Raw genomic sequence first — 14098 nt, forward strand, 5'->3', positions numbered from 1 at the left:
TATGGCGAAGAAAAACGTAAACACATGAGGTGAATGGCTCAAAGAACTAATGAGCAAATCATAAAAAAAGTGATGTCTTCCCATTGATCTTCAACTGTATCTTCTACCCAGCTGTCCCTCTGATGGTTAAAGAAAGATTCTGAGATCAGGACTAAGCCTGAACGGAGTCCCAACAAGTGAATCACAATTTGAAGATAATTGGTAGAAGGTGGGATTAATTTTGGGCACTCTGGAATGAACTCTGACCTCCAGCAGCATTGAATAACGGACACAAGAGTGGACCTGGCCCAAGACGTAGCGGCGCTCCTACCTTGCGCTGTCGGCATGAGCTGCTGGAGGGGAACGCCGGGAGATCCTAAAGGAGTTACAGCAGGGTGCTGGAATATCATCCCATGCCGACCCACTTCCATCCGGGACCTCTTAGCCTGATCTGGGATGCAAAACACACAATACCCTCAAAACGCAAAACACCTCACTCCCAGATACAGAACAGGACAACCAAAACAATACACTTGGCACAAGCACACCAGTGGTAGCTGTCAGGAAGCTCCGACCCTGATATCTGGGTTACAGGCTTCAAACACAGAGCTGGGAAAAGACGCTGGAATACTGAGAAAGCAGAAGCGAATTGGACGGGGGAAAAGAAGCAAAACAGCAAAAAGAAAAATAGAAAACAAAACAAGGGGAATAAGAAAATAAAAAAAAGGTCTCCACCTTCGCCCTGCGTCAACGTCGCCCTACCTGCTTGCACGATGGCTTGCTGTCGTTTGAAAGCCTCCATGTCCACAGGGTTAGAGATGCTACCACCTGCCACCCCTGCATGGGCCTGCGAGACAAAACACATTTCAAAGTGAGAGCTGAACTTATCAATAACAAATATAGCGAAATTCTAGAATTCAAGTGTCGTAAATCTCGCAAATCTCACACTAAAATACAAACACACTGACTATTAACACACAGAGGCCTAAAATTAGGCAACTGCTTAAATGTTCTGAATGAATCCTCCTTCGGGTTCCCTAGTAAGAAAGCATTCATCACCTGGAACTGTTGCTGAACGGAGAACGCTGCAGACACATTGGGTGGGAGTTGTGTAGCTATAGCAACAGGAGTTACCGTCTGTCCATCCTTTCCAGTCACTACTTTCACCTGAGAGGTTGTCATAGAAACAGATGAAATATACAAAGCCATAGAAAATATATCTTAGTATCTTCACACGAAACTGATACCAAGATGTCTTTTAAAGAGTTTCAGGGTTCCCACACCTTCTGACCAATACATTTCCATGGCTATGTTGTTCATGATTACTGTTTGAGGATTTTTAAAAATCAACAGCAATTGCTGCAGGGTTAATCCCAAGTGGTCCATCATAGGATGTTTGACCATTTTTTAATTCTCTTTGAGTGATTACCTCTATGTATTAATGCATGAATAAAGTATGCTTTTCCCCAGATTTCTACTAGCCTTAGCTCTGTAACCAGTGGAATCTCAAATTCCAACTTTTACAGCAGAATGCTAGAAGTATAGAGGACTTACATATGTGAAACTTTCAGGTTCCTATTTGGTCCCCCACCAGAGATAATCAACCCAAAAGTGAGGAAAATTTATAAAAAAAAAAAAGAAAGAAAGAAAAAGAAAGAAATTGCACTCTTGCCCCCATAACCCCCCCCCCCCAAACCTGAAATATTCTGCATGCACACAATACTTACCTAAGTACCCCCTAAAACAAATGTAAGACTGAGACTCAAACCCTTCCCATTATAAATTGACCCTAAAAGTGGAACATTCAGCGATCTTGATCGTTACATTAGAACTTAAGTTCTAAGTCTATGAAACAAGAATGTGCAAGATGTTTATATATTTACATGTACCTTGTAATGTGCTCTAGAGATCAGTTTTTTGTTCCAAGGAGCTAGGACCATCCTGAACTGAGATACTGAGGTTTCCATAAACATCTGTATAACCAAAATTTGTTGTGCGCCATGACACAAAGATGGCCATCGTGGTTAAACCATGTAAAATAAAAATAAAAAAAACTGGTGGTTTTGCAATACCAATACATAGAGGTAATCAATAAAAAAAAAAAATAGGAAAATTAAAAATGGTCAAGCAACCAACTTTACAATTATTGGACCACTTCAGATGGACTGACCCTGCATAATGTTAATTACCACAGAAAATACTTCAAAATTGTCCATAGTTTAGGCCTATTATTTAAAGAAAGCAAAAATAATGGAACAGGAAGGCACTTACCATTAAAGAGAATAGGGTCAACCAATAAACGTTAAAATACACACTTCAAATACACCTTTCACTGTAACTGCGACTTCTGCTTTAAAAAAATAAATTTTATATATATATATATATATATATATATATACACACACACATACATACACACACACTCTACCGGTCAACAGTTTTGAAACACTTGACTGAAATGTTTCTCATGATCTTAAAAATCTTTTGATCTGAAGGCGTATGCTTAAATGTTTGAAATTAGTTTTGTAGACAAAAATATAATTGTGCCACCATATTAATTTATTTCATTATAAAACTAAAATTTTATTTAAATAAAACAAATTTTTTAAATTAATGACTTGGACCAAATAATAAAGAAAAGCAGCCAATAAGTGCCCAACACAGATGGGAACTCCTTCAATACTGTTTAAAAAGCATCCCAGGGTGATACCTCAAGAAGTTGGTCGAGAAAATGTCAAGAGTACATGTCTGCAAATTCTAGACAAAGGGTGACTACTTTGAAGATGCTAAAATATAACACAGTTTTGATTTATTTTGGATTTTGTTTAGTCACCACATAATTCCCATAGTTCCATTTATGTTATTCCATAGTTTTGATGACTTTACTATTATTCTAAATGTGAAAAAAAAATTATAATAAAGAATGAGTAAGTGTTTCAAAACTTTTGACCGGTAGTGTAGGTGTGTATGTATGTATGTATGTATATATATATATATATTTATATTTGGTGGTAACCAACATTGTGCCACAAATGCTGCTCAACTTGTATCAAACCCATACCATTCATTTCTTTTCCTCCTAATTTCAGGCTTGGAAAAAGCCATTTTAAAATTCCCAGATATTTCCAGGTTTCCATCCAACAAAGGGTCATTTTCAGTTTTCCCTTGAAAAATTACAGCCATGCATTTTAAAACAGATTCTAACTTATAAAAGCTGAAAGCATTCTTTTACCTCATCATTTATCACCTCCGACTGCTCTTCCTCATCCTCTTCATCTTCGAGGTCAAGATCATTTTGCCTCAGGTAGGTGAAGAGGGGTATGCAAGGCTTCTTCTTGAAAGCAAGGTAGTCCATCATATTCCCTTGCAGGTGCTGTAGGAAAAACAGCTCAATCAGGTACTCCTTAAACACCTCCTTCAGACTCTCCATCTTTTTCCCGTGATGCTCCAGGCACTGCTTCCTCAACTGTGCCACCTCTGGGTTTGAGGGTGCAATCTCTTCTAGTTTCCTTGACTGCATCTTCTTCATGCTGGTAGGCGTCAAAGATTGGTTGGAGAGGCCCTGGGAAGGGTTGCTCCTGGATGGACTGGAGGGAGGAATGGCTGAAGGGACCCCGAAAGAGGCAGCCGCAGAGACTGCCACACCAGCCACCACACCTTGTGCTGTCTTCTCAAAAATCATTGGTCGTCCCAACTGGCCTTGGATGATGCTACTAATCTGAGGAGGCAGATTAGAAGTGGTGATGTGTCCAGGGCTGCCTAATGTTGGGAGAGCGGCACCTGCCGCAACAGGGCTCTGTGGCCCCAAATGGTGAATGGTTCCCCCAGTTTGAGAGTGTGGCTGGGAGAGACATCTTTCCCTGACTGCCCCTGGTGTCCCTGGAGAAGTCAGCTGAACAGTTCCTGCTGTGGTTGGAGCCAGCTGAGCCAATCCTGTTCCATCCTGGTAGACGAAATGTCCACTTCCAGGTGGGCTGCCTAAGCTGATTTGCCGAACCATTATTCCTGCCTCAACAAACCGTGTCGGGCTCTGACCACACACTCCCAAAGAAGAACCAGGAGCACCAGGCCTGTGCACAGCTTGAATGGGGACTGGACTGTGCTGGGTGGGACTTTGAGGTTGAATGGTCTGGGACAAGGGTGATGTCACCTGGATGTAAGATGAGGACCCGGGTTCAAACCTCCACTGTTGTGGCTGGTGCTGAAAGCCAGGAGAGGCTGGGCTCTGGAGTGGCAGAGAGGTGAGGGTGATCTGCTGGTTCCCAGGAACCATTGTTCCAACATTCTGTAAAGTGATATTCATGTTTTGGCCTGTGACTGGACTCCGACTCATGATGATTTGATAATTAGGAGACTGTGGTGCAGAGGGGCTCGCAGCTGGAGCAAAAGATGTCACCGGTGACTGGGGGTGATTGGCGTTTGCCGACTGTTGCTGGGTAACCGCCATCGGCAGCTGCTGTTGTTGCTGCTGCTGTTCTTCTGCCTCACACCCAGTAAAGGACTTGGATCTCTGAAGACTCCGCTGCATGTTTGGTGGGCCTCCTCCATGGTGCATTGCGTGGCACTCTTATTGTATACTTTAAAAAAAAATAAAAAAAATAAAAAAAAAAACCTCTGTAGGAAGACAACAGAACAAAGTTTCTACCAAGCAAGTATGGGCTTATTCCAAATAATAATGTATCAATGTTTTACTTCCTGTTAACACAGCACATCAATCAGTACTACACCCTACATTAAATACAACAAATACAAAGTCTATGTCAGTCATTTATCTGGCACTTTTATCCCAAAAGACTACAAGAGTACACTTATTACATGGACGAACCCCTTGAGTTACCTGTGGCTCCGAGCACTATTCATGGCTACATTTTTTGTACCTACAACCACTACCTCAAAGACCCAGAAGCGTTACTATACACAAATGAAAGTTTTAAATGCAGGCAACCACGTATACATATACATTTTAGTAAATGTTTAGGGGTAACAGTGTCTATGCCAGTAGTTATTACCCCTCTACAAATGTATTACCACGGTAAACAAAAATGTGTATCGATAAACTACAGTCTGCCAGTTCAAACCATCCTTTACAGAAATGTACCATGGCAACCATAGCTTCCGGCAAAATACAATAGTATCTACTGCTGTTGTTACAACAGTAAAACAACGGTAATATGTTCTTAGCTACTGCTATTAAAACGCAATTAAACAAAATGACAGAACGATTGCGAAAGCCTCTTACACCGTTATAATGAGATTCCATAAATGTTTTATGATTTTACGGTAGCAACTATAAGTGCAATAACTATGAGGGTAAAAACGGTAAATGGTATTAAGGGTTGTACCCCACTGTGAGGTTGTCAACACCATTGTTTACAAGTAAAACCCTTTAATCTGTACACACTCACAGTCCGCCGGGCTGACATACACAGCCCACCCACCTTTACACATATCAGCACACAGCTCTCATTACCTACTGAGAACATGTTAAATACATCGTTCTGTATTCTCTAAGCATATGTTGTTGTGTATCTGAAGTGCACATTCATAGCAGAATATGTTTGAGTTTCCGCTCGCGCTGATGTTAGCATGTCTGCTAAACACAACACGCGCCACTTACTGTAAAAACACCGTCCTGCGCTCCTAACATCCACTCAATCTCTGCACTCAGAGTCTAAGCTACAAAACACGCGCGTGCATCCACTCTTGCAGACACGAAGCTGGATAAAACTATTATAAGCGTTTGACAGATGCTACAGTGTGAAACATGGCGATTGACTGTTTTTTTTTTTCTTTCTTCTCCGAGTACCCGGAAGCGCTCAATGGAGAGCGCGACCTCTGCACTTACTGACATGGCTGTTAACCAATCACATCAGTGCACGAGAGATTGACCCTTTTCATTTGTGTAGGAGGGCGGGACAAATGTAGGTTTCGCTTCCTTTCTCTCTCTCTCTCTCTCTCTCTCTCTCTCTCTCGCTTAAAAAAAAAAAAAAAAAAAAAAAAAAAAACCTTTAACACTTGAAAGAATTATAATTAAATATAGCGGCAAGCAGCGACGACGGGCCCAAGCACCATGGGTCGATTTCCACCCGGTGGCTTTAGGAAAATAATGCATGATGGACACATGCATTGCGTCGAGGAAAGCAAGACAAGTGCCTCAAAAACACATGCATATACAAAGAAAAGTATAAGATCGTTTAACGCGTTGCCATGGCAGCACGATTTAAAATATGAAGTAAATCTTTACAATTTTACATCAGCTTTATTTTAACATTATTCTAAACAATTTTGAAGCGATTTGGGTAAATGTAAGAGGACTATTTCAAAGCATGTTGTAAGTGCCACACTTCCTGCTTCCAGGAGGTGGCACTATGACCATGAACAGTAGCCACATTCATCTGATCAGCCCCCCATTACCAATCAAACAGCTGCATTTTTTTTATCTAAATCACACAATGCACACAGAAGGTGTGAGACACTTCCCGTTTCCCATTTTTGCCAGTAATTTATTACCTTGCCATATTAACACCATTCGATATATCAAAAATCCTTTCACAATTTAGCGTCTTCTTGGCATAATGTTGCCTGAATTTGGTGACAGTCAAATAAATCCCCTAGGAGAAGTATTTAAAAGTTCAGAGCCTGCAATTTTCAAAAAATCCAAAATGGATGACTTCCTGTTGGGCAGAGCTAATGACTGTAATTATGAAAATTGTCTGGCTTGATGAGAACTATATATGTACCAATTTTGGTGACTAGGTGAAAATGGGGTGGTACAGAGGCCGTCTTTCATATTTGTCATCATAAATGCATAATACATGAATAAATACACACATTACCCTAATTGCTATTTGTTTTGCATGAAATAAAAAATATTTCCATTTGAAATTCCAAGAATTTTCAGCTGAAATTCCAGGAATTCCTCAACTAATCTATCTTTGACCATGTGAACAAATTGTTTACTATTATGTACAATTTTGTTTATTTCCATATGTATTTCCTATTTAATCTAAAGCAATTTCAATTTATTCCACTGTTAATAACCTACTTTGTTTCTGCTATTTATATATATAATTTTTCTTTTTTTAAAGGACAGTCCCTCTGGAGCAATTTACTGGGAGGTAATTGCTGATGGTTCGAACGTGTAACTTTTCATTATCTCCTATGCCATTCTCTCAAAAGCAAACATAGCTATTTTACATTTTGCATTGCATTTTAAAGGTTGTTATAACTAGTTGGAAGACATATTTGAGCCTATTATTTTGTACTTCTATGTGTGCATGTGTGGTGGGGGTGTTTGCATATAATACATCTGCAATAGCCAGACAATGAGATGGCCCATGATGTTGTAGTATCATGCCAGATATTGTCATCCTATGTTTAAATTACAATTCATTCAACTTTTATGAATTAAATTTGTGTAAAACTCCTCAAAATTGAACACGGTATACCTAAACCAGTTAAAAATAATTATTTAATTGGTGAAACAGCAGTTTGACAAATTTTACAAAAAATAGTTTTTTTTATAAAGGATATGCATGTAATTGTAACAACATTTCAACCAAGTTTTGCATTCTAGTGTTAAAATAAAGACTGTCAAAAGTGTCTAACTGTAGTCTAGCACTCAGGGCAGGAGTAAAAATGGCATACCACTGAACCCACAATTCTAGTACTTGTTAAAGAAAAAGATTTGCCATGGTACATTTTGTGCACTTGAAAGAAATTAACATACACAGAGTAAAAATGTGTGACATTTATTTCCATCACACCCATACACATGCTTTTGATTTTTGGCTGCTCTGAATGGAAAATAAAAAACACAAAAATATCAGAAAAGACATATTAAATAATGTAACAACATATACAAAATGGTTCATTGTCCTCAATTTAACATCACCACAAATTTCATAAAGATTGCTGTGCATTTATAAAAATTTATTTTACCATACGCAATTCAGACTAAATGCCTTAAAACACCTTGATAAGAAAACATGGTTAACATCAGTTACAGCTGAGGGAAAGGTAAAACAAGACCTTTAGGGTTATCGTCATCCTAAAGATTTTGATAGACGTCTTGGTGAGGCAACATACAGAGTAAAATTGAAAAGTATGAGTCTCATATCCAGCTAAGAAAACCTTTCAAATCACTACAAGCAAAATGTGCAAAAGCTCTGCACCTGCAAAAGATGAACACCTAGATGCTTAAAGCTTCACCTCTAAACTGTTACTTTTGAGCAGTATTTTGGTGCAAATTGAAAACTAAAACATCACATGTACAATACATATTATCATGCAAGACTAAAACAGATTACTATAAATACAAAGTGCTGCATATCAAGATATTGACTGTTGTCTTATTGCATTTCCATTGACTTATCAGCAGAAGCTAATTAGACAGAAATTAGCTTTTACATTGTAGGTTTGTCTTCTCCTCAGTGGTTGCTTTCAGGAATCCCAAAGGCAATTAGGTTTATAAAGTGCTTCACTGTTTTACATAAACATGAATAACAGTATGATAGTTCAGTTCATATATTACAAATCTCAAGTATTTCTTCCACCTTCATATGACAACATATGATACAGACAATCTTAATCAGCAGGTCAACAAAGATTCGCCACAATTTTGGTCAACTGCCACATTAGACCTCTGTAGTCTATCACCGACAAACTACAACCCGTCAACCACCAGCTGATGTTTCACGAAAAGTTTGAGAGGGAGGTGGCTACAGAGGTTTAAAATGATTATGTATTCCCTTAAAATAGAGTAGATAAAATGTTCATTCCATTTCATGCAGATTCATGCAGGCATAGTTCATCAAAACATTGGATAAATCCGTGTAATTTAGTGGTACTGAGATTCTAAGCATGTTTTAATACAGTTAAATGATAAGCATCCATGTCATTGATGGTTTATATCTTTACACATACTACAGCTTTGGAGCGAATATGATCTTCTTGTTTCTTTTTGACTTGTCATATTTAAAGTGAGAAGCAAACAATATAGATATTTCAGTCAGCAGCTGTTGTGTTTCTCAGATGCTTCACGTCCTTGAATATGTTCTTACACAATCAATAAGGATCATACATATATCAGTAAAGATTTAATCCCTGTCTAGTTTGAAAAAGACTTTTCTCACATTTATTTGGTTTTACTTTTGGAGCCAAGAAGTACATTATTTTCCTTTATGGAAATTCGAATGGCGACTTGGATAAACTGAGACGCAGAGTGTATGGTTTGCAGAGCAAAACAAATGTCCATACCAAATCTGATCACACACATGCTCTGGGCTGGAGAGAGGATAGACGTCGCTCAATACACTGCTTGCCTACAGACACAGCAAACACACACATGTTGAGGTGAGATGAATACTCAATACTCAGCTGTCTACCAAACAAGTGTTTGTGTGTGTGTGTGCATGTGATTCTCACATTTGTTGATATTGTTCAGGTCTGCAGTCTCTGTAATGATTAGGGACAGCCCCTCCATTAGTAGTAAGGCCTTATGGTATTGCTCTACAGATGTTTCTCCATGATTAAACATTTCATCCAGTGCTGCAGTCTGCACCTGATTACATGACGGGGAGTGTTATTAATATTTCATATACTAGTCTAGAAGTATTACACACTAAATTAAACAATGCAATAGAACCATCATATACCTTAATGTGATTATCAAAATTAACTATTTCTCAGTAACTAAGAAACCCAAAGTATGCTCATACCATGTGAACGGTGTGCATGTAAATGAGTCTTTCAGCAGTAATGCTGTTCATGCGGTCCATCAGTCTTTGTTTGCTGCTGAAGAAAAGCTGGAGCTTCTCAGTGAGAGAGCGGCAAGAGCTCACACATTCCTTGTACAGCTCGTTCAGTTTACGTACCACTGCAAGTGCCAACACACAAAGACAACATGCCAATCAGAATGACTGTCTTATAAGTAACTATTCAAGGCAAATTAGTTAAAAGCATTATGTTATACACTCACTGACCACTTTATTCTGAGTAAACTCTAGAGACTGTTGTGCATGAAAATCACAGGTGATCAGCAGTTACAGAAATACTCAAACCAGCCCATCTGGCACCAACAATCATGACACGGTCCAAATCACTGAGATCATATTTTTTTTCTCCATTCTGATGGTTGATGTGAACATTAACTGAAGCTCCTGACCCATATCTGCATGATATTATATATTACACTGCTGCCACATGATTGGCTGATTAGATAATCACATGAATAAGTAGGTGTACAGGTGTACCTAATAAAGTGGTCACGTCAAAAATCAAATATGGCACTACTGTGAATAAGGTCTACTCTCGGTCAAGCTTACATTGAGCGCAAGAGTGCATCTTCTATGGAAGGCAGTGCTGCCTGCACATTGGTTTAATGAGGTATGTTGCCTGTACAGCTGGAGTTGCACTAACTGCCCCCTACTGCCACAAATTCAAAATCAAAGGTTGTACATAAAGTTTAAATGCCTACAATGGATGGGACATTCCTTATTACGGAATTTACATATGGGTCGGGGGCATGATTAATTGCGTACATTTTTTTAACATGTCATTTTTTCATATAATTAATTGCACCATATTAACATATTAAATTAACAGCCCTAGTGTATACAGACTATACAAATAAATAAAAAGCCTTTGACTAAAATACTGCCCAGTGCAACTGAATTATCTGTATGTCCTACAGGTTGCATTGTTTTGCCAAACATGAACCTGCTTTAGAAGGTGTGAGACTTACCTTGTTTGACAGATTCTGATGGGTAAAGTTTGCCTTCTTTAATCCCGTCCTTCGCTGTATGTAACGCAGAGGACAGAAGCTCAGCAGACTTCATATAGAGGACCAGCTGCTCTGCAGAGCTACAAATACATAAATGTGCACATCACTCACAGCGTAAACATTTATATTCACATGACACAAACAGTACTGTATACAGTATGTTCTGCTGGAAAACACATAGATTGTATTTATGTGTATTTGAGTAGTATCTCACCTCCACTCACGGCTCAGCTGGCTGATCTGGTCGGCCACCACGCTCTGTTCTAAGAATGAAGCATCAAGTGTCAGACTCCTCTCAACCCCACTATCCTTTGTTCCAGCGACCTCAGTGATGCAGTGGGTAAAGGCTAGAATGAAGCGCAGTTGGCTCAACAAGTCTGTATGCCCCTCCTAGGAAGAGGAAGAGGATGACATCAAACCCTGTATTTAAGGATTCCACTAATCAACTCTAATCGTAATATACATGATACAACGAGAACTGCTCCAAAGGGGTTAAACAGATCACACAGATGAAAGGTGCCACAAGATATTCCAAGCCACAATAAATCAACCACCTTATCGGTCAATTGCAGCATTCTACAGTCAAATACATTTGCTTAATGATTGTTAAACTGTATAATGGGACGTTGTCCCAGACAAGCAGTTTTCTACTTAGTTGCGCTAGTTTCAAGTCTCTCATTTCACTATACAGTCTCTTTTTAAGACTGTTTAAACTAAACTAAAATCAATATTTCATGTCAATAAATGTATTTATTTATGTAGCAGTGTAATAGTCAGAGTAATGTACAGTTCAGGTGGTGATACAGGACCATCCTGATCCCCTTGTCCAGGTATATTTTTGATAAAGACTGTTAAAGTAAATTTACCTTTGTTCTATTTCTATTAAATAATCTATAACTCAATTATTTTACCTCCATAAGTGTCTCCTCTGGCAATTCAGGGGGAACAAAAGCCACACCCCCACACAGGTTTGTTGCCATGGCGTCCGTGTAACCATAGCACAGGCTGTCAGGCGAGGCATGTGCCTCGTGCAAGTTACTGTAGGTCCAGCCAGGGCTTGTTGGACTGGGAGTGCCCACTTCAACATATCAAGTTAATAATGTAACATGAATTGTGAAGCTCACAGTTACAATAACACAGAAAAGTAAAATCATGCAAATACAAATACTTATTCTCACCTGAGAAGCGTCTTGTTCGAGCAGAGCGAGGAGGCGTGTGTCCATATTCAGGAGTGCCCAACGTGAAGACAACTCCAGGGCTGACTGACCCCTGTTCTGTGACATTACTGCCACAAAAGGTTGCTAGAGAGATCAGGACGAAACAAGAAGGGATAGTTTACTCAAAAATTCAAATTCTCTTATCATTTACTCACCCTCATGCCATCCCAGATGTGTATGACTTTCATTCGTCTGCTGAAGACAAATGAAGATTATTAGAAGAATATCTCTGCTCTTTAGGTTTATACAATGCAAGTCAATAGGGTCCAAAATTTTGAAACTCGAAAAAGCACATAAAAGGCAGCATTAAAGTAATCCATAAGACTTCAGTGGTTAAATCCATATCTTCAGTAGTGATATGATAGGTGTGGGTGAGAAACAGATCAATATTTAAGTCCTTTTTTACTTTAAATTCTCCTTTCTGCCCAGTAGGTGGCGATATGCATGAAGAATGCATATCGGCAAAAAACAAAAGAAGAACTCTTAGGTGAAAAAAGCCCTTAGCAGGGAGATTTATTTTGAAAAAAGTACAAAAAATATTGATCTGTTTCTCACCCACACCTATCATATCGCTTTTATGCTGCCTTTATATGCTTTTTGGACCTTCAAAGTTCTGGCCACCATTCACTTTCACATTGTATGGCCCTACAGAGCTGAGATATTCTACAAAAAATCTGTGTTTGTGTAACAGAAGAAAAAAGTCATACACATCTTGGATTGCATGAGGGTGAGTACTGATGCAATTGCAATTGATATTTCAAGGTGTATTTCAATACACTGAAAGCAATCTGTGCTACATTTACATTAAGTGTTATATATATATCTACATTTGAAATGCCAGCAAATCAGTTTTGAAAATATCCGCAGCAGTTGTTTGTATGAATAACAGATGTGGTACCTTTACCGAAAAAGAAATGTTGGCAATTTTACACCAATTTAACTGGCTTCATGTGTGAAAGTGGCTAACGTTACAGTTAGTGTATTCTCATACCTGTTGTGTCCATGGGTTTCTCAGATTTTAAGCCTTCACAGCTGCCTCTGTCTAGCTGAGGTCCAAACACAGCCTTCAGCAGCTTATCTGAGAGACGACCGGTACTTAATGACCTACACAACACAAATGAAACTTTAAAACAATACCTCACATAGTCCAATGTAACAAAGTCAAATAATCAGCCTGCAGCAATAATATAATCACAGTGATATCAGTGCTGATTATTAAATATAATTTTTATCACTATTGCGTAACAAACATATCTTCAAGCAGCACTAAAGCTCTAATGAATATTACCTTTTGACTGCGTCTCTTCTTTCCACATGCTTGAAAAGTGGCACACGGGGCCCTGCTGCTGGGCTCTGTGTCAACTCCTTCAGGTCAGACAGGGTCTTAGTTCGGGCGGTCAGGCCTCGCTGAACAGGTGCCATACATGGAGCTGGACCAGTACTGGGCCGCCGATACAAATCCCACTAAAACTCAGGAAATAGAGAAAAGTGACGAAGAGAAAAAAGGTGTAATTTAGGACTGTTTTAGAGATCATCTTGTCCAGTTTCCTAATGCAGTCATGATATACCATACAAAGTGAGGTTTGTGAGATTTTTGGACAAAAACAAAGCTAAATGATCATGTACCAGGGTCAAATGCTAACCAGGGCTTGGGGCAAAATTCCCCACATTTTTAAAATACCCAGGTTTACTAGAAGGTTTACAATAAAAGTACATCATGGCAACTATCCTGGCAGAGCAGTGTTCCGCGTTTATGGTCTGTTGTGTCCTGATTAATGAACTCACTCTGTGCACAATGGATTCTGGACTGTGTCGATTGCTCCTGTGTTTGTAGGTCAGGGTTGTTTCCATGGCTGTAAGATCAGTGAAGAGAGGAGAGACCTGCCGATGACACACATCTGAGACAGAAAGTGAAACAAATGAATGTATATAAAGTAAAATCTCTCTATTTTATGTATAGATCTCTGTTATTGGCACATTTTATCTTATTCTTCATTGTTAGATTTTCTTTCTTTTTTTATTTATTTCATTAATTAATGTTACTTTTAATGTATTTATTCCCTTTTGTTATATATCATAATTGCTAATTTCTTAGTTTGCTCTGCACTGAAATTTTCTT

The 14098-nt window shown here is 38.8% G+C and overlaps 2 protein-coding genes across 4 annotated transcripts in view; both read right to left on the bottom strand.

The window, feature by feature from the left end:
* Nucleotides 1-5781, bottom strand: part of LOC127424125 (E1A-binding protein p400-like) — a 38664-nt gene extending 32883 nt beyond the window's left edge. For 2 of the 3 annotated variants that reach the window (XM_051669042.1, XM_051669039.1), the window contains exons 1-5: nt 5597-5781; nt 3212-4593; nt 1039-1146; nt 742-826; nt 311-430 (exon numbers count right to left, since the gene is read on the bottom strand). In XM_051669042.1, coding sequence (XP_051525002.1) covers nt 311-430; nt 742-826; nt 1039-1146; nt 3212-4534 — 1636 coding nt within the window. In that variant the 5' untranslated portion in view covers nt 4535-4593; nt 5597-5781. The remainder of the gene's footprint in view (nt 1-310; nt 431-741; nt 827-1038; nt 1147-3211; nt 4594-5596) is intronic. The other variant, XM_051669040.1, reaches the window with a different exon arrangement.
* A 1933-nt stretch (nt 5782-7714) lies between these two features.
* LOC127424131 (serine/threonine-protein kinase ULK1-like) overlaps nt 7715-14098 on the bottom strand; it is a 33913-nt gene continuing 27529 nt past the window's right edge. Inside the window, exons 19-28 of the mRNA XM_051669054.1 lie at nt 13765-13877; nt 13268-13443; nt 12971-13083; nt 11941-12063; nt 11674-11840; nt 10977-11152; nt 10724-10842; nt 9699-9856; nt 9406-9541; nt 7715-9302 (exon numbers count right to left, since the gene is read on the bottom strand). Coding sequence (XP_051525014.1) covers nt 9247-9302; nt 9406-9541; nt 9699-9856; nt 10724-10842; nt 10977-11152; nt 11674-11840; nt 11941-12063; nt 12971-13083; nt 13268-13443; nt 13765-13877 — 1337 coding nt within the window. The 3' untranslated portion in view covers nt 7715-9246. The remainder of the gene's footprint in view (nt 9303-9405; nt 9542-9698; nt 9857-10723; nt 10843-10976; nt 11153-11673; nt 11841-11940; nt 12064-12970; nt 13084-13267; nt 13444-13764; nt 13878-14098) is intronic.

This window comes from Myxocyprinus asiaticus, chromosome 33 (genome assembly GCF_019703515.2).
Source record: "Myxocyprinus asiaticus isolate MX2 ecotype Aquarium Trade chromosome 33, UBuf_Myxa_2, whole genome shotgun sequence".
Taxonomy (NCBI): Eukaryota; Metazoa; Chordata; class Actinopteri; order Cypriniformes; family Catostomidae; genus Myxocyprinus; species Myxocyprinus asiaticus.